At 38.1% G+C, this 22,496-nt stretch overlaps 1 protein-coding gene across 1 annotated transcript in view; it reads right to left on the reverse strand.

The window, feature by feature from the left end:
* The window catches only part of LOC139446770 (putative receptor-type tyrosine-protein phosphatase mosPTP-1), a 99,387-nt gene that overhangs the window by 73,517 nt on the left and 3,374 nt on the right, over positions 1 to 22,496 (reverse strand). The window contains exon 2 of the mRNA XM_071228094.1: positions 19,951 to 20,007. Coding sequence (XP_071084195.1) covers positions 19,951 to 19,981 — 31 coding nt within the window. The 5' untranslated portion in view covers positions 19,982 to 20,007. The remainder of the gene's footprint in view (positions 1 to 19,950; positions 20,008 to 22,496) is intronic.

Consider the following 22,496-nt stretch of genomic DNA (forward strand, 5'->3'; position numbering starts at 1 on the left):
TTGTTTAACGCCGCACTCAGCAGTATTCCAGCTATATGACGGCGGTCTGTAAATAATCATGTCTGGACCAATCAATCCAGTGAATGATATCATGAGCATCAATCCACACAATTGGGATACAATCACATGCATCAACCAAGTCAGTCTGACCACCCGATCCCGTTAGTCAACTCTTCTGACAAGCATAGTCGCCTTTTACATCAAGCATTGGTTGCGGAAGACCCTGGATCTTCACGGATCTGCCATGGTTATAACCATATTTAGGAAGTGGAAACAGATATGTTATAGTTACTTTCCTGAACTATAGGTATCTCGGTGGGAGATTGAAAATGTCCCAATATTGCCAATAGTTTTTTATAGCACCAACTGTTGAGGTTCCAAATACAGAGCTCCAGATAAGCTGCGTTTCTGCGTAAAATAAGCATCAGAAATGCAGAAATATGCAGTAAAATAAAATCCAAGCATATCAAATAACAACGAACGTTACAGATACGCAACAAAAATAAAACTTGTGCGTATCATCAAAATATTGTGAAGTAACCCTGCGTATTCGATTAGCAAATCAGCAACTTATTTTGAAATTATAAACGGGCATTCCGTCAACCTTGCCAAACTCCACGATGACAGTTACATCTTGATCATTTGCCATCACACTTTCTTGTGGAAGTATCGTGGTATTTTTTAGTCCTATAAAGCTCTCAAACCCACACCACACCAGTTTGCAGGGACTAGATGAATAGTGTTTTTAACTATTTAACTTAAATACCCACATGTGTAAAAACTAGTGGGTAACAGAAATTTGAATACCCAGGTAGAATTACTGATAGCCAATGAATTTAGAATATATAGGTAAAATACCTACGACACCAAAAGCTTATCTGGAGCTCTGCAAATACCTGACTGACCCAAATATCTTTGTGTTAATCATGTTAATGCTAACAAGTGTTGATATTATTGACCTTGTCACTAAAGATATAGGTTAATACTAATAAGAGTTTGACCTTAAGCATTGTCCATTCCTTGCAGAGTTGCTTCCCTTGACTCACCCAGGATACGATAGTGAAAATGCAGATCAAGAGGTGTGGTGCAGGGGAGTGCATCATTTGGCGACGTTTTCAACAAAATAACATTTGATTAACTACTCTTTGGATAACAAATGCAAGTTGTATCTTGAATGATGTGCTAGCCATGATAAAACTGAATCATAGCTTACTGCAGTGTTAAATATTCATTTCACTGGAAAATATGAAATACAGAGCTTCAAATTGATTTCAATACAATAAAAATCAAGGGCATGGTTTAAGAAGAATATAGGGCCAGGGTAAGTTTATGCTCGTAGAGGGACATTTGTTTTGAACCGATCAATGATCCATGGCCCCTAGCAATCAGAAACACTACATGTTCTTCCATTACAAAGGCACTGGTATCATACTATGTACTGTTAAGATGAAGCATCACACAAATAGACTGTGTTCAGACTAAACCTTCTTGATGAATACCTGTAAATACATGATCGTACATGGGTAAAGAGATACAACTGTGGAGGTGGGAGTTCAGTGATGACAGAAATGCCCAGAATGTTGAGTTTTGTTGAAAATCAACCGGCAATGTCAACATGGTCAAGTATTAAGTTGGGAGAGCAAACATTACAAGTGCTAGCTCATATAGATAGAGTGTGCCCGGGTCACTCTCTCTCTCCTACTCTCTTAGTGTTACAGCGAATAGTCGTATTAAGGTTTCCAAAAGATTGATGTCTCTATGACTTTTGCAAATTTCTAAAAGAAATTTTTTAGCACTCCAAGTTCATGAAATAGTTCAACAAACTGTCAGGTTTCAAAAGAAGGCAACTGCGACACTTCCATAACAGACCAAATAAAAAATTATGCTCATTTTAAGCAATTTGTCCCGAATCATGTTTTAAGATGTGGATTTGTAGTTCAAATAATTATTCTTGTGGGTGGTAGGGACTTGGGATTCTGGGGGTCGGGTGGGTGTGGGGGGCAGTTTGGGATTTGTAGGGTGACTAGTTATTCTTTCAGCTACACCTGTAAATCTAAATATTTAAAAAAACAAAACAACTATCAGCCCAAATGAATGTGAATAAAAACACATCTTGCAACAACATATTTTTCATGGCAGATAATTTCTTTTATTTTCAACAGTCTGAAGTTTAAATACACTTTTCAAGCATATTGTGGGAGAATGTATTTTTTGTCCCCCCCCCCCCCCCCCCCAACTGAAAGCAATGTCATGTTAAAAGAAACACCCACAAACAGAGAGTATCTCCTTCACTCACCCGTAGCACAAAGTCATTTTAAATTCATGTAACACGTTCAAGTCATAGATATGACTATTTGAATTGGAAAACTGCTAACAGACCATGCTGGCAAGATATTTTGAGATATTTACAAGTCATATGTATACTTTACAACGACTGAGCATTTTTTGTTATGGATGTAGGATTTATTCATTCGGGAACCTCAGAAAATGCAGATACCATAATCGATGTAATAAGCGCCAACGGCGATATTTGCTAATATATTGGCTAGTGAACACCCCTTCCGATTGATCAATGTACACAAGACTTACTTATTCACGTATAATACGCATTCGTGTGTTATATGCACCCTTAATTATGGGCAATTCTGGAAAAATATATCTGTCGTATATAAACATTTCAGGCTGTCAGCATAAACCAGGCAATTTATCTTTCAACTCTGTTTTTTAACCAAAATAATATTCTAATAAGAGCCCAATATTTCTAATTATGAGAGCGCCCTGGGCGTTCATTATGTCGAATACGGTATGCTTTTTTCTCTGTAATCATTTTCGCATTCATATGTACAAATGGAATACGTCTTGAGTTTAGTCTAATCATTCACACATTCTGATGCACCACACAACAATGAGAAATTTATCAAAAATGGATTTGGCCAACCCATGGCTAGATATGATTAGTAAAATGCCACACCTAATTAAGAACAAGATAGGGGTTTTATAGCCATCAACATTTGTCTGATGGATGAAAAAATATAAAGCAATGAACCAGTCAGTTTTAACAACTGATGCTGAAAACATGATCTGTGTCAGTAAAAGCCTCCGATGAAATTGACTCAATGATGAACTATTTGTCATAAAGGCAGAACTTGCAGATTTGAAAGCGTGATGATAAAATAATGTCAACAAAGCTCATTTAATTGTAAAATAACAAAAAGTTAAAATTTATGAACCAAACTTGAATAATAGTCTCTTTGTTAAACTGTTTCACGTTATTTCAAATTTTATTCATTCAAAAAATGCTATTGTGTTATGTTGATAAAAAAAAACACACATAAAAAAGTGAAAAGTTGGGGTTTAACGTGCTAAATGATGTTTTGATGAGAATTTCAGTTTTATCACAGAATGTCAGCTTCATGTACTGGGTGGAAAGCCACAAGTGATGTTGGTCGCAGACATTTACCACCTTGGCGGAACCCAACAACATCATACCAAGAATCATAGCATCAAAAATTAATACCAGGTTGTGGCATCAACTCAGTCCTGTACTGCACTACCCGGTATTCATTCGTTGGTTTGTTTGTTTGTTTGTTGTTTAACGCTGCACTCAGAAGTTTTCCAGCTACATATGACAGCAGTCTGTAAATAACTGTCTGGACCAGACAATCCAGTGATTGACATCATGAGCATCAATCCACGCAATTTGGATACGATGACATGCATCAACAAGTCAGCAGCCAATGACGTGACAATGGTCTGCAAAGCATTGTGATGCAATTTCATTTCAGCGACCACGCAATCACGCCTCTTACGACAAGCATAGTCGCCTTTTACAGCAAGCATGGGTTGCTGAAGAACAATTCCAGCCCGGATCTTTACATGGGTATTCAAATTGTCTAGTTACTCAAAAATTCTTTCTTACAGTTTATCACATATTTGATTTTATCCGTCAAAAAAATGAGGTTTTAATATAGTTTTCCATTTAGAAACAACATTTTAAAGGACATTTTAAAGGACATTTTAAGGAAAAATATTAAAGCAGCAGACTAGAAGCTTACTTTAACCCCTCAGATTCTTTTGAAATGTTTTTATCATTTTTGACAAAAGATCTTGATAATTTACCAAAAGATATGGCAGTCTCATCCATGACACATGGATTTAAAATAATTAGATGTAATACATAGTCAGAACAAAACTAAATCAATAACCATAAACAAACCAAGGAATTCACACTCTATTGCCTCTGAGACATCGGGCCATAGGAGGTCACATATCTTGTTCGGATATAAAGGGAAATTACAAAACATAACCTGATTTATCCAAACCAAGTGACAGTCCAATACCAGGATTTCCCAATGGCTACACAGATCATGGCTGGATAAATTTCACTGACTCAGTGCGAAACCTCTACACTTTTTATTGACTTATGTTTCAGTTATGATAGCATTCAGGCAAATATGTTCTTCCCCCAAGACAAATTCACAATCGTGAGGTGAGGTGAGATGGGGTTTAACGTCACGTCCAAGATTATTGCACTTATATAGTGACGTGCATGTACGTGTGTGTGTTTGTGCGGCTGCTTGTACTAGTCCGAACTGATGCCGATTTATAGTGCTAGCTCACTGAGATACCATGCCACAGTTTATCATGAATACCCAACTCAGACATAGTATACTGACTCCGAGCCGACCAGTCCTTGTTTTAGAACCTTAATGCCGAGCGCCAGACAGGGTAACAACAAGTACCATATTTTAACGTCTTTTGGTATGACGCGGTTGGGGATCGAGCCCCGGGCCCTCCTTTCTCCGGGCGGACGCTCTACCACTTGACCACGGAGGCGGTCTTACAATCGTGACTACATTATAGCACATTATAAGTGAGTTTCTAGCCAAGAAAGGGCAATGGTGCAACTGATCTTAACTCTTGTGAAAACAAAATACAGACCAAGTTTACAATATAAGACCTCCCACAAGAAAATAGATCCGATTCTGATCTAGTCTAGATTAGGAAATGGATTACATAGAGCTAACATTCAAGATGAACAGGCATGTGTACATGGTGCATGTTGATAATATAGGATGTCTTAACGGTATACATTGTGGGGCATCGATATCAAGGGATTGCGGTTTTTATGAACCATGTGGTAGGCATTTATCAGTCTGAAGTGCTGATAGCTTCAAGGCAAACCCAGACTGGTTTTAGCATATCATGAGAGCTTATGTTCCATTTGCCAACATGAAAGATTTTTTTGTAAAGAATTACATTTTTTTGTATAGAAATATTGAAAGATAAACTACTTCAAATTCAACGACAAAAACTGTAGACATGTTAAGTAAAACAGTTCCATTTGGACATGCTAAAACACAATAAATGTATTTGTATTTCATAACCTATTATTTTTCATATTCCAGTAGGGAAAAAATATTTGATATGGGTATATGTTTTTCACGAATGGAAAGTCTGTATTTCAATGCTTAACACCCACCTTAACTTAATGCACCACAAACCATAGCAATACTGTTTTGTACATTTACACAGGATTACAAGACATTTGTGATGCCCTCATATGAGGTCCTTGTGATTGAGACTGATTCCTGGTTGTATATGCACTGCATCCCCTTTATGATGTTAGAGTTAAGAGGCTGATTATTGGTGATGCGATTCTGATGAATTCATTTTTAGTCATCAGTCATACAGAGATGAAGTTGATCCTTTTTCTAACAAATACAGTATGAAACAATTATAAATTTCTGACTCCTGGTCACAAAAAATAAAATCGTATTATTACTAACCATATTAACTACAAAGGAATGTAAATTAATTAATTTTTTTTCCTTTTAAAAACATATTAAACTCCTGAAATGTTATATTTGTATGGAAAATTAGCAGCTTAAAAACGATAGTTGAACGCCAGATGTCTGCGATTAAATCTAAAAGGTCAATCGCATCACTGGCAACAAGCTTTTATCCTCATGCAATATTTCTGTTGTCAAAACATCCATCACTAATGCAAATTATGCTGCAAATTTCCGAGCATTATTTGCAACCAACCACCCCTCCACAAGTGCCTCATCTGATTAACAGCAGTGAGCGTGAGTCAAGAAGGACACGGAGAGACCCCCAGCAGTCCACAATAGCACTGAGGGCTATTGAGTCTGACAACCTGCAACTTGTCAGATTTCACAGACCACTGCATTGAGAGTAGCCACACGCTCGTCTGCAGAGCAGAAGGACATCTTATCTGCTGGCTGGCGTTCCATAGCCATACCTCACATTTAGCTTGCACTAAGTCTTCCGTCTTACTCTACTTTCAGCCCTTGTGTGTGGGTGGTGGGGCAGGACCCCGCCCAGGCAGGTTATCAAGGACAGATAAGAAGGTAAAGCGTTAATCATAGCCCCACGAAAACAATGTTCCCTCTAGTTTGTTATAGACTCGTGCAAACAATGTTCCGTCTCATCAATTATGGCCTTGAAAAATGTCTTGTGAATTTGCAGGAGACAAGTGACAAATGGATAGGACATTCTGGTATTCATGAAAACTTGTGAGTGAATTGGGCTTGATCCTTGTATAATAATAACCTCACCCATTAGAATTCATGAGAATATAAGAGCCAGGTCACACACTATAACCTAGCCTTGCTCCAAGGCTGTACTGAAAGATAAGTCCAAGGATGTGTGGTAATTCTATCATCCCCATAGGCAAGTCTAGATATGTGGACTACACCAGTCTCTTATCGGGACAACGTGTTCTTATTATTTACATAATCTAGAAATTATGATTTAAACTAATAATTATTGCCTTAGAGACTTGTGCAAGTCTACCTGTAACCATCTAATCCCTGTTTTTGTCAGCTCTTACAGAAAGCATGGGGCACTGAGACCTACACATTCTACATAGAAACTCCACGAGGCAAAGATAGACACCATTGGTTCACAGAAATGTTTGACTTATGGTTTCTGACAAAACAGGGGCAGTGGGCTAGCCTAGTAGTTAAAGCGTTTGTTCTATACGACCAAAGCCCAGGTTTGATTCCAAAGCGTTTGTTTCGTCACGCCGAAGACCCGGGTTCGAATCCCGACGTGGGTACGATGTGTGAAGCCCATTTCTGGTGTCCCTGCCTTGATATTGCTGGAATATTGCAAAAAGCGGCGAAAAACAACTCACTCACTCATCAGTCTTGGAATAATGGGCTAATTTCCATGTCCAACCCAGGAGGGCATCCTAAATACTCCAAGCTTCCCTCAACACACCCACAATACATAACAGTGAGTTCATCAGAGACCCCGAATAACAAAGAGTTTGACTGCAACAACAAGCCCTGTCTAGATCTGGGGCCATGGGGGATCTGATGCAAGCAGCCGTCTGCTGCTGATGCGCTAGTCCTTATTTCACTGAATAATTTACTGCAGTCATGACAGTAGTGAAAGGGGTTTCCCCTGTTGCCATGGCAATGATGAGTCAATATGTAGGTGAACCTCTACCATTTGTCTATGATGCTACACCAAGATGAAGAATGCTGGAGTCAGGATGAGGGACAGGTGACTGCCAGTAACATTATCACAGGGTTGGTTAACGTCTATCAGTTGTAGCTTATGATGAGGAGCAGAGTGAGTGAGTGTGTATGGTTTTACACCGCTTTTAGCAATATTCCAGCAATATCACGACTGGGGACATCAGAAATGGGCTTCACACATAGTACCCATGTCGGGAATCGAACCCGGGTCTGCAGCGTGACAAGCAAACGCTTTAACCTCTTGGCTACCCAACCGGCCCTGAGGAGCAGAGAACCATCACATTCACTCCACTCATTATAACATGGTGTGAACTCAAGCATGGGTTTTATCCATTTGCTTCACACCTGAATCACAGCTACCTTCGAAATCATGGACCCACAAATCACTGTGAGATGTATCCATGTATCCCTAGACTAACAATTTGTACAAAACTATTTACCAAAACAGTCCAAATAGTGCCAGAACAATGCTTTATTTCAGACTGAGGCAATCTAGACTTGCCAAATCATTCTAGACTTGAATTGAATTCATGTTTTAATTATTCCCTAGGGTCTGGGATACAGTATGATATATCCCATACACACATAGTCTTGGAAACTAACGGGTTCCTGCCTGGGTCCTTGTGGTTTGAGCAACAGCATTTGAAATTACGAATTCTGTAAAATTATCAATGTTAACAACAGAACTTCAAGATTTTCATCCACAATTTGAAACAGCGATATTTCGAAAATCTAATTCTGACTTTTGTGAATATAGTCAATAATATTTTAAAAAATAATTGAATCATAACAGTGATAACTGTGACCTTATTAGGTCAAATGCCTTGATTTTTCCAGTTTAATGCCTAAAAATGAAAACATTTACCACAGTTCCTGCAATACTAGTAGCTGCCTTAAATGCCAAAAAAATGTACAAATGGGGTTGCTTAAAACCATACACAGAGATCAACCGGTAATCATCGATGTTTACTTTTCATCACAATTTAGTTAATGTCAGGGAAGTTGGTTGGTTGGTTTGTTGTTTAATGCCTCAGTCAGCAATATTCCAGCTATATGACAGCGGACTGAAAATAATCGAATCTGGACCAGACAATCCAGTGATTAAAATCATGAGCATAGTCGCCTTTTACAGCCAGCATGGGTTGCTGAAGACCTATTCTACCTGGATCTTTACAGGTCGTCAGGGAATTGGAGTAGCATGAATTCCAAAGACTGACTTGGTTGAGTGCCTATTCTCCACATTTATTCTTTTATACAGGCACTTAACCATGAAACACAACAGATAGTACACCTGTAATGTGGACCACACTTCATACACTGTTCAGACACATCTCATGCAACAAAAGACAGCCAATAAATAATGTCTTCCAAAATCATAACCACTAAGGAACAACCAACATTCAAATAACTCACTACTTTAACTAATGGTGTTCATTCCTAGACTCCAAAACATCTAAACTAAGACATGAAAAAAAGAATCACTTCAGCTTATACCTTAATATGCATCACTTATTAATAACATGTTACAAAACCTGGAACCAATAGTGCTAACATCATGGAGATTTCAGAGCATCCCTGCTTCATCAAAAAATTATCAAAGTCACCTACAACCTTAACAATTCATCATTTGTGCCAAGTACCAAACTGATGCTAAAAAGCATTGATTGATGGCCTGATTATGAAGATGCGGAATGCAGTATTCAATATTAAGGGCCCATCTTCGAGATTTACTACAACGGTATTTGAATCCAGGGACCCTCAATCTTTAATTTCCAACACTAGATTATGACAAGCAGCGTTAGAAATTGGCACTAGTCCTATAGTCCTTACCAAACTGCCCAATAGTAAAGGTATCATAAGGACCAGTCGAAATTGGCCCATTTTAAGGGTTTTGCTACATGTTATCATTATAAGGACTAGTGGACAAAAACTGTTAGTTTCTAACCCTGACAAGGACACCGAAAGGGCCATGCTTAATTTGGAACACTGAAAACGTGATGCAGCTATTTTATCAGGCTTTCAGAACATATGACCCTCAAACAATTCTTCCAACCAGCCACAGTTCACACCAAATCAGTAGTGGATATCACATTTAATTCCAAAGGCTGTACTTCCTTCATAGAACAATGATTGTGTTGCCTACAGCCACAAAACCTTTCATTCTGGCACGTTAACGAACCATTTAATTCCTCCGGCCACAATGAGTAACCATTCCACCACTATTGATCACAGGACATGTAGAAGGGTGGTCACCATCAAGGTCTCCAGTCATCACATTATCAGGCAATGCTCAGGAAACATTTTGGTTCACTCAAAAGCAAAAGTAACTGTCATCATATAAAATTAACTATGAACACAACAAACCACTTGTCAAGACCGACCAGTGTAGTTTGATGTTGTTTTAATTTGTATTGGGAAAAAAAGCAAGTCACATCACAAGTTTATTTCACTTTCAACTGCTGTAAATCTCTACTGGGGAGGAAAAATAGCCCGAAATCCGCCAAAACTTTCACACAAATATTTGTGAGAAAGAGTTTCAATCTAAATTTTCAAAGTTAAAAAGTTCAATTTGAATATTTGAAATCATTAGAAAATGTACTGAGTTTATCTTCCACCAAGTCAAACAATCTTAAACACCAGGGCCCACTTGCACAAAGTGATCTTAGCGCTAAGACTATTGAAAGCCTATGTAAAAGTATGGGAGTTACGATCATCTTAGCGCTAAGATCGCTTTGAGCAAGTGGACCCAGGGTACACATTCACAAAGCAATCTTAGCACTACAATGAACGTAACTTCCATACTCTTACATAGACTGACGATAGTCATAACGCTAAGATCGTTTCATGCCAGTGGACCCAAAAGTCTTCAAACAAGATGAGGGGAGCCTTGAGCCATTTGCTTCTAAAAATTCACTATACATGTATATACAAGAGCATGATACACAGGCACATTTACCTTTCAGTATCTACAACTGAACACACATTATGCCCTGACCTCTTTTCATAACATCAAAGGCAAACAGTAGCGAATGTTATTTTCATAGTATTGGGAGGATTCTATTTCAAGCAATGGACAACTTGATATATAATGAATTGAATGACTGTAAGTTCAAATATATGTAGGCAACTGCGCAGGGATTCTTTCCACAGTTAGAAATAGGGGTCTGGAAATCACTGTTGAGATAACTATTGATATTGAAAGAAACTATTGCGATAACTGTTGATATTGTAAGCATCCATTTCGATAAATATCGATGGTTTTCAGTGTATCATTTTAGATGGATTTTATTTGATTTACTGACTTTAAGTGCTTACCCATAGCAATATATCAATATTTCGATTATCGTAACACCCTAGTTAGATATGCTGATAATAATTATTCTATTACTAAATATTCTGTTTAGATATTTATCATGTGGAGAGAGTAACTGATTTAACTGAACAGGACTTTGAAAATGTATATTGATAAATTTTGATGGAACTGGAATACTAACAATAACCCCATCTGTAGAATAATCATTGCTTCTAGTGTGTTTAACATAGATAGACAGTGAGTTCAGGAGCTAGTGCTTTTAAATATCTCTTTGAACAGTATTTTAGTTATATCACAGAGTGTCGACTTACTGTGGTAGAAAGGGCAAAGTAAGCAGGTCTTATATATACAGTCTAGGAAAGGTTACAAACCCAGCATAATCAGGGCTCTGTTTCATAAAGCTATGAGTCATAAGTCTACGTTAAAGCGTAGGTGTTACGATAGTTTTGGTGGCCCAGGTCGAATCTGGGATCGTAGGTTTCTGGTACACCTAAGGGTGAGTGTGATAGCAATATTCCAGCAACATCACGGCGAGGGACACCAGAAATGGGTTTCACACATAGCTCCCATGTCGGGAATCAAACCCAGGGCTATGGCAGGACGAGCTACCGCTTCAACCACAAGGCTACCTGACCGCCCCTACACCTAAGGGATGCAACTCAGAGAATTGTGGGGACAGTCTTGACTTGCCACATAGCCCTTTGATATAAAAAACATTGTGAAGAAGATACTTTGATACATAATATAATGTATCAACCCTGTTGGAAAAATGTAACATAGGCACGGGTATATGGTCTTGTGTGACACTTCTTGGAAGACAATGAGTGAGTGCATGTTGATTTATGCCACAGTTAGTATGTCACAGGTTTCCAGTTAAAAGTAAGCATGAGCCAGGCAGATACAACACACTTTGACTTCTCACTGTTTGGCTCTTGTGGCCTGTGAAGATCTGGGGTTAAAAGAATATGTCTTCAGGCTTGCTGACTTGGTTGATGCACGTCATCATATGCCAATGGATCTATGCTCATGATGTCAATCTCTGGATTGTCTCGATTAATTACAGATAGCCGTCAAGTAGCTGGAATATTGCAAACAAACTTTGGCTCTTACAAACCAATACTTAGGATTTTTGCAGGAATGGAGTATAGACACTGCAGCCAGAAATATAACAGTCCTATCATGGCAGCCTGTAAATAATCAAGTCTGGCTTACATGAACCAATATTTGATAGTACTGTCTCATTGTCGCCTGGTTTCCGATGTACTTCAGCTTTCACTCGTGGCTGAGTCAGTTACAACAAGCTTGGATCTTGACACTCTTACCCCAAATCTCTTCCGTCATGATGCATTCTCAATGTTCAAAAATCCATCTATACAGCCCTCTCGTGATCTTTCAAAACTGATGATTGATCGTCAATCTAGTACCAATGCAATGATTGATTATAAGTGGCCAGAATCGATTGTGGAGAAAATGCTATTTGGTATAATTTTATATCAAAATGTTCCACCATTCCTTTGATCTGTAAATAACTACACATTCACCAAAAAGCAATTACTATCATTCCTGGAATAACATGATTAAAACGTTAAAGCGTAACGGTAAAATCAGGTTCTGGAGTTTCTTGAAAATCCTGAAAAAAATTAGCATTGGAATCCTAATAGAAGACCTGGAACAAACCAATTTAATCAATGATAAAGATCGCAACCACTTCTCGGCACTAGCACGTCATACCTCTGTCACAAACACATCAATGGATAAAGCAGGGATGGAAATGTATCTTGTTTCAAGTGTGCTTAAAGGGCATTCATATTTACTAAAGTGTGCCAACTAAAGTTATAATTTTGATCCGTCATTCAACTCGGTCAATGTCATTTCACCAAGGATAGGTAATATGCATTTGTAACTGTGAAAGTTACCTTCCTTTTCACTGAGATTGATTTTTAAATACCCTTTTTTCATTTCTGAATACCCAAATTTATTATGTGAATCATACTGTACAATAAGCATATTTACATGTTTATCATTTTGGCATGTTTGGCAATTAATTTTATCTGTGGTTTCATATAACAAACGTTGTCACAGATCCTGTTGATCAAAAGAACTTCTAAGAATCCTACCGCCCATCATTATTAGACTCACCTCTACTCAAAACATTAGCATGACAAGGCGCCTGAAAGGAAGAATGATAATTGACCTATCCAGAATGCCCTGACTACAATCGCATACCCACAGAAACATGTTGAAACAACACTAACAAGTCCTCGGGATATCATAACCATTAGTCATTATGGCTCGCGGTAGATGACTTATAACGGCTAATTTCTACTTTGTGAGTGACAAGATTTGACCAGATCAAGTCAGCAGTACCTCACAGGCCAAGACATCAACAAAGATGCTTTATTACATGGTAGCACGTGTATTCCACCGTGGCTATTATACTGCTACTTTGTCACTGATTAGTGTGATTCATGGATACAAGTCAATGTTTGAAAGAATCAATACATAATTCCTTTTTTCTATGTAACCATTTGCTACCATGTGTAATTGAAACAAGTAATTCTAATTCTGGGCTAGCCAGTGTATGGATAACAATCTTAGACTCTGGGTGCTTATTACGTGGAATACGTTAATTCCTTTTTTCTATGTAACCAATTGCTGGCATGAGTGATTGAAACAAGGAATTCTAATTACAGCTGATGTGTATAATGGCTATATCTTTGTCTCTGGGATATCCAGTGTATGGATAACAATCTTAGACTCTTGATAAGTTTCAGGATAAAGAAACAGCAACAAAAAACAACATTTACCACACTAGAAAAATTAAGATTACAAGATATCTTTTCTTGTCTAATGAGAGGTGACGAGATGAGACACAAATATTATTCAAAGGCAAACATTTCATTTATGCATACTACTGAAAAGAAGTTAAAGAATACCAGATTTTTTCATATGACTATAGTCAATCTGTCATGTCACAATTTGATCCTACCACTCATCTCTCTTCTTCTGTATTTGAAAAAATATAAAGAAGAAACAAAAAGAAATACATTGCACAAATGCAGTGTTAGAAATTGGCACTAGTCCTGTAGTCCTTGCCAAACTGCTCAATAATTAAGGTATAATAAGGACTAGTAGAAATTTGCCATTTTTTAAAGGTTTTACTATATGTTATCATATAAGAACTAGTGAGTAAAACATTGAGTTTCTATGGGTGAAATGAAGGAAACAAATCCAGATTGCTCAAGGCTAGACACCAAGGTGGGCTGCTAGCCTCTTGGACAGTTGTTGGCTGGCCACAATGAAAGTGAGTCACCAAGTGACACAAATTGAAACCGGCACCGATGGATCCATGATGGCCTTATATGTGGCTGAAAAATATTGATAAAAAAGCCTCCAAAAAGAAAAATTGCCCAGTTACAGACTGAGTGAGTGAGTGAGTGAGTGAGTGAGTGAGTCTGAAAAGTTTAAATCACAACGATGAAATCCACAACCACGGGAATGGTCCTACAAACATAGAAACAAAGTCAGGGGAACCTGGAATTCATGATCCAAGGTTCCTGGCATGCCTAAGGGATGCAACTTTCCACAGTCAATTGCTTGGATGACAGTAAACTAGTACCTCAATCTACAAACTCCATAACTTTATATTTAACAGAATGTTATATGCCTGTATTTAAGACCGTATTCAAAGACTGTACCACTCTCCAGTTACACTAACTCTAATGTGGTATCATTCTTTGATTGAGGGGCAGTCAGGTAGCCCAGTGGTTAAAGCATTCGCTTGTCACGCCTAAGACCCAGGTTAGATTCCAGACATCGGTACAATGTGAAGCCCATTTCTGGTGTCCCCCGCCGTGATATTGCTGGAATATTGCTAAAAGCGGCGTAAAACCATACTCACTCACTCACCATTCTTTGATTGGACCACTGCTAATTAAGCAACCATGTAACATATTCATGTGGAGTAACCAGCTGATCATTCACCAGTTTTCCAAAATAAACATGAAAGTCAAGGGTCCTTGTTATAAGCCTAATGTTAAAACTTGAGGGTTCGATTTTAGGAAGACCTCAATGACCCCGACTGATTTCAAAAACTGATTTTACAATGAATAATCTATCTACACCAGACTGTTTCAAGACCTGAGTTAACACTAGCATTAATCCTGAAATACCTAATCCCTTGAGAATATTAAACATGTGTAAATGTCAATGAGGCTCTCTATTGAAATACACTGTTCCACACCACTGGTTCAAAACAGTTCACACATAAAGCAGACCATGACTTAGCTTGTCCTCGGGTATATTAAGCTGTTATGTCACCTGACACAAATACATCCAACAAAACTAATTAATACAAACAAATATTCTTTTGAATGTGCAAACATGATGCCATTTGGGTGTGGTGAAATAGCATATTCTGGTCCAAGTTGATGTCAGTTTAGACATGTACAAAGGTGTTTTTATTCTTTAGGAAGTTCTTTTTATAAGGAATAGGCATTGATGTAAAAGCAACTTAAACAATACACTGAACTTAAAGGATAGAAGTCATACACATAAAGAATAGAACTTATGGATGTCACCTTATGGATGATATACTTACTTTTTCATCCAGTGACATACTCCGAAACATTGTGTTCCTCATAATACAGACGTTGACATCTATAAATTTGCTTCCTTATATACACTGAACATAATTTATCTTAATTGGTTGAAAAAAAATCGAAAAAGGTTGAAAACTAAATTAATCTCAAAAGCACCTGTTTTGTTCCACAGTATTCAAATTAATGTGTTCATCACAGAAAAAAACCGCTTATAAAGGTTTATATTGCAAGTCTGACAAGACAACTATGTCAACATGACAACATATTCAGTTAGTGTCTTAAAGAACCAAATTAAATCTAAAATATCTTGTTTTGGGGTTTTTTCCAACTAACAAGCATCATTTTTTACAATAGTCAGTTAATCAATAAACAACAAAACGCCTGGCCTTACAATCATGATATAATATTCATATACAAATATACCTACAAACTTCACAGTTAACATGCAGTCCTGTACGTCCTTGCTCAAAGCAGTAAGCTGCTTATCAGAATATACCTGCTTTTAGCCTATTAAACCACTGTTTCCTTTTCCTGACAAAAAGTTGCATGAGTGATAAATTTAGCATCAAATGTGTACCGTAGAGGTTATAATCTTTCATGGTTTACAGCTAGGAAGTGAAGAAAAATGGTTCAGAAATTACAAAACAAAATGCAAAGACTTTTTTCAAAAGGAACTATTCACAATGATTATTCTTTCAGTGCGAAACTCTCAAGATGCTCAAACAGGAATAAATCCGGCCTTGAGATTAAATGTGGAGTGGTGAAAAAACCCAAAAAAACTTCATTTGTCCCTGGGCAAGATATCTATCAAAGTCTACTCATCCTGGCCTGAAGGCCACTGGGAGTTCCATAGCCACAGCACACTTCAGCTTGTGTATTCCATTTCATGGGCATCTGTGTTAAACCTTGGACTGGATGTGGAGGGTAGGGTTGTAGTGATAGACTTTGTCACAATAAAGTACATATCTCAATAGGAGGGTCGTGATACGTAACACAGTACCAGCAGTTTTAGTCCACTGGTCCTCATAGTGGTAACATATAGCAAAACCCTTGAAAATGGCAAATGTCTACTAGTCCTGGTCTGTCTTACAGACCCTGAAACAAATATATCAAATACAGCCCATGCAAGTCTACAATGTTTAGTAAGTCTAGATTACAGTCTGAAATTGAAGAGAGTCTGGGCTCCTTTTTATTATATTTTTATTGAGATAATTTAACAACTGTTTTTTTCTGTAAGAGATGTTCATTTCAGAGACTAGATGTTAGTCTATACTAGTCCTTATGACACCTTAACTATTGGGCAGTGGGACTGGTGCCAATTTCTAATGCTGAATACGACACATTCAAGGCAATGAACAGAATTATCAAACACTCCTTGCAGTGTTCCAAACTAAAGAGGGCGGTTGGGTAGCCTAGTGGTTAAAGCGTTTGCTCGTCATGCCAAAACCCGGGTTCGATTCCCGACATGGGTACATTGTGTGAAGCCAATTTCTGGTGTCCCGCACCATCATATTGCTGGAATATTGCTAAACGTGGCGTAAAAACATAATCGCTAATCGCTCCAAACTAAGGTGGCTCCTGGAATCTTTCAGAATTGTTCTCATAGTATTTGAATCTTTGGACTCTTTAGTCTTTCACTTTTTTAACAATAAGGATATGACACCTTGACTTTCATGCTTATAGAAACACTGCCCTGTATGTCTGAATTAATTAATCTGAATGTGCCTTCAGACCTCACTGTACATGCCGGTAGAAAGGAATATTTTACAAGGAATTTCCATAGTTTTACATGACAATTACCTTATATATACCTGTATTGATCTGTATCAATGCAGAACCTCTCAGTACGATACTCGTGTCACAGAAAGGACATGATAGAGTATGTCAATTCATTAAACATTCGGTGAATGGTTACACTCCTACTGGAGGTTTCAAATGTTTTTGTTATCACATACCTGTACAAATCAAATCACATGTACATTGTTCAACAACTTGTACACCTGGAATAGATCATTTTTAGTGACAGAGGACACAGTACATACTACTTATTACTCTGAGTACAATATTACTATTCATACATGTCATAGCAATCTTCATGAACTCCAGGTGAAAACAGCACTGTGGTGAGATGAACACAGAATTGTATTTTTGCTTGCGCAGGGGGTTCAAATATCATAGAAGGCTTTAACGATCCCTTTAATTTCCAACACAGTTTGCATATATAAGTATGCATATCTTAAGTATTTGTACTGTAGTAATGGTTAATGTCAATGATAAACAAATCCTATAGAAGGTTGTAATTCTTGCTATGAAAATGTGATGTAAAGAACTAGGATTACTGTAAACTCTCTCTCTCTCTCTCTCTCTCTCTCTCTCTCTCTCTCTCGCTCTCTCTCTCTCTCTCTCTCTCTCTCTCTCTCTCTCTCTCTCTCTCTCTCTCTCTCTCTCTCTCTCTCATATGTACGAGAGATTTATTTTTCCAGAATTAAATTGCCCATAATTAAGGGTGCATATAACACCTGAGTGCGTATTATACGCGAATAAATAAGTCTTCTGTACATTGATCAATCGGAAAGGGTGCTAATTGGGATTGTTCACTAGCCGATATATTAGCAAATATTGCTATAGGCGCTTATAAGAGCGGGGGCGCTTATTACTTCGAATACGGTAAACATGATCAGTAGATGCTACTGAACTGTGGGCACAAATGCACAGTGACATCACTCTTTCTACTTCCTACATGGACCTCAAACAAAAGGGGGCAGGGAACAATTCAGACTCAGGAACTATACAGGAACTATATATGCTGTTTCATCTTAAAGTGAGTGAGTTGGGTTTTAACGCCGCTTTTAACATTATTCCAGTTACATCATGGCGTGTCAGCTTAATGTGGGAGGAAAGCCAGAAGTGATGCAGGTCTCAGACGTTTACCACTTCGGTGAAACCCACGAGCATGGGTATGGTGCTGACAAACCTAGAAACATAATTGGGACGAACCGTTTCATCTTAAATGTGACATCACGTTGACACATATGCCCTCCTAACATGCCTGAATTCCCAAACCCACAAACAACCTTTACAATCTCACAATAACAGGAACATATCTATTCCGCAGAATAGGCATCTGATTTCAAGAAGCAGGCATGACACCATTTTGTTTCTATTTTGCCCTTATAGAAAATATACCACACCAAAATAAATATAATCCAATACTATAGAAACACCAGAAGAGAAGGTGTATCAAGAACACCCTGTGATCAAAGTGATACAAAAAACGTTCGGTGTGACGTCTGACTGTTGATAAATGTGCAGCAAGTTTAGTATACAGATATATATACTGGAGTTATATGCCAGTTTATAGATATAAATCATTCTAAAAGGTATTCTCAAGTCTCTTAATGTCCATTTATTTCAGGCCCTGAAAACATAATGGGTAAGACTGCTTGTGCTGAAAAGGGGCATCTTCCCGAGGCAAGAGAGTTAACTGACTTTAAAAGTCCAGTTTCCACCCTTGCTGAATTAGGCTGGAATTACTGGGCTCAATCGTAGCGCCACCAGTGGCTTTTACCAGCTATGTCCCCTCTAAGCCTCTCCTATGGACCAATCAGATTCCACCTCTCGTATCACTTGCATTTGCTTCACACAAAATGGTGGCACCCGGTCAGGACGATCTGATCGATAATCAAGATTTATATTCTGATTAAATGGGTCTTACATCGCGAAAATGCATCAAATCATGTGAGCACCTTGATTAAAACATGAAAAGATTTGGAAAATATCTGCTGACAATGAGTTGGTGGTGAACATGCTTTGCAAATCCTGCAATCAAATGAAATTTGCACGACGGTTTACGAACCAGATTTCGATTTCGGTGCACGATTTTGATTAGACTATGCATAGTCTCGTTAGTCCAGCCAAAATGTAACTCCATAATACCAGCCTAGTTCGGCAAGGGTGGAAACTGGACTTTTATAGTCAGTTAACTCTCTTGCCTAGGGAAGATGGACTTTTATAGTCAGTTAACTCTCTTGCCTCAGGAACATGGACTTTCATAGTCAGTTAACTCTCTTGCCTGGGGAAGATGGCCTAGTTCGGCAAGGGTGGAAAGTGGACTTTCATAGTCAGTTAACTCTCTTGCCTCGGGAAGATGGAACAGGGGATGAGAATGGTAATGAAGGCGACTGCTTGAGAAGGATTACGGTATCCATAGGAGTCGTACCCGTCACAGTGTCCAGTACATCCCGGCAGTCTGGTAAACCAGTGGTTGACTGCATGAGCAACACTCCACATCATCAGGGTGAAATGACACAAAAGCAGCCATCACATATTATAACAACCCAATTCTCGTAACTCATCTGTTGCCACAAGGGTGGGTTTCTATTCTAACCTGGATTCTCCACAGTAGCATCATTTCTAGAGCAAATGATGACATGAAAAGCTCACATCCCTTGCCAGTGATATTGTGCCGATTATCAAGTGATCGTGCCACTACTAAACTGTGTATAAACTTGAAGTAATGTCTTACCTATAAGTGATACAATGACCAGTACAATCATCCTGACTAGACTGGTCTCTTCCTTTGCTGAAACATCAATGTAAAAATATCATTAATAGTTGTAAAAAAACCAGAATAATAATAACAATAAAAATGATGACGATGATGATGATGATGATGATGATGATGATGATGATGATAAATTTAGCTCGTCCTGTACTTCACAAGAAAAGAAAAGAACCATAATTTTGTTAGAAATTGGAATTTTCCTAAAAATCCTTATTTTTGTAATTTAGGTGTATTTCAATATTTCATTCAATGCAAAAATTCAAAACTAAATATCAAAAGCTCTTTTAGTTTGTGGGTTCTGTTATCAGTGAGATGCAAGTCACCACTGCAAAGCAGTAACATTATTTATCATTATAATAACATAGCTTCTCAAATTCTTAATTCCAATCAGGGAATTTTTTACTGACATTAGCTTCAGACTTGGGACCGAATACTGACCTCCGAGAAGATCTATATAATTCCCTGTTACCCATAATAACCTTCTCATTACAAAATGATGAAGTCCTCGCAAATTCAATGTTAACATGAGTAAAACTGTCCATACTCCCTGTAGCATAACGGCTCCACACTGATAAGAAATATAGACGTGGAATGTGCTGCTCACAATATTCTAAACTCAGACTGCAACTGTTAACTGCATCCAAAAATACTTCAAGACATTTTCAGGCTCAATTTCAAAACAACAAATATATTCCTTGTTCTGGAGAGTACAGCCCAAGGGTGGATAACTCTAAACACATCGCAATGGTGAACATGACCAGTGAACCAGATCTGGTATAATGTATGCCACAATGAAGACTGGATTGACTTTTTTTAATTCTCGTAATTGAAATGAATCCTGTCTCCATTGATACAATCTCATTAAAATCAGATCTTCAGCAGTAGAAACTAACAGTTTCAGTCCACTAGTCCTTATAATGATAGCATATAGCAAAACCTTTAAAAAGGGCAAAATTCTACTAGTCCTTAGGATACCTTTACTATTGGGCAGTTTAGCAGGGACTATAGGACTAGTGCCAATTTCTAACCCTGATCTTAGTTCTTGCTTCCCGCAAAACAAAGATCTGAGGACATCCCATTACGGGCCACGTCAGACCGACCTTGCGCGAATTTTGACCGACCAATGGAATGACCAATCAGAAGGCAGCTTTCTCGTGCTCCACAGAACAGATTTAAAATTGTCGATACTTCGAAACATATTTTGACAAATTCTCGATTACAAATTTAAAACCTAAACAAAAAATATTCCGGAATGGCTAATAGATGGTCTAGATTGTAAGGATTCAGTCGTTAAACCCGTAATAATCGTTCAGAATACCCCATGTTAAAGTTTTCAAGATTGCATTGATTTGAAATCACATTCCCACTGTCACTTTCATAATCTGGTAAGCAACGCAATGATTGGTCGGATGAAGGTCGTTCTGACGTGACCCCTAATGGGATGTCCTCAGATCTTTGTTTATCTGTATTGAGAACTAAGGTCTGATTTAAAAGAGATTGTTATTGATACAACAGCTTCTAACTGACACTTAAAGATCTGGGTTCAGCAATCCATGTTTGTCGTAAGAGGCAACTAATCGGGTAGGGTGGTCAGACTCTCTGACTTGGTTGATGCATGTCATCATATCACAATTGTGTGGATCGATGCTCGCTGGGTTGTTTGGTTGTCTCATTGAGCGGATTATTTACAGACCACCATCATATAGCTGGAATATTGCTGAGTGCGACATTAAACAATAATCAAACAAAGATACAGTAAACAATATGTGTAGAGAAAAAGCTTGTATGAGCAATTTAGCATCTATCTTAACTGCCCACTCAATACTGAGTCTATCCCTGTAACAGAACCTGTATTTCTGGTGTTCTGCTGGGTTCGCAACAACCACTGATTCTGTCGTTACCTTTAGCCTGCTGAATTTCTAGCACACGTCTTAGCCATGCTTTGGTTTTGGTTTGGTTTGTTGTTTAACGCCGCACTCAGCAATGTTCCAGCTATATGATGGCGGTCTGTAAATAATCGAGTCTGGACCAGACAATCCAGTGATTAATATCATGAGCATCGATCCACGCAATTGGAATAGATGATGTGCATCAATCAAGTCAGCGAGTCTGACCACCCGATCCCGTTAGTCGCCTTTTACAACAAGCATAGTCGTCTTTTACGGCAAGCATGGGTTGCTGAAGACCTATCCTACCCCGGAATCTTCACGGGTCTCTTAGCCATGCATCTGGATGTATTTCACATAAGGACTGTAAACAGTGTGGGTGATTTCAAACATTTGAGGCTTCCCTAAACATGGGACAAATGAACCAATACCTCACACATGAATTCCTGATAGAATAATATATATTATGTCAAATTAACCAGACAATTTCCAATATACAGAGGTTAAGACCAATGCAAACATAACATTCGTAAATCTTCTTGAATTAAAAGAATTAATTGAATTATGTGACTGAATGTGAAAATGTGTTTCATATGACTTCCAACAGTAGCATAGCGAGGA

The sequence above is a fragment of the Haliotis cracherodii genome, unplaced genomic scaffold, assembly GCF_022045235.1.
Source record: "Haliotis cracherodii isolate W230 unplaced genomic scaffold, xgHalCrac1.p SCAF_6, whole genome shotgun sequence".
Lineage (NCBI taxonomy): Eukaryota > Metazoa > Mollusca > Gastropoda > Lepetellida > Haliotidae > Haliotis > Haliotis cracherodii.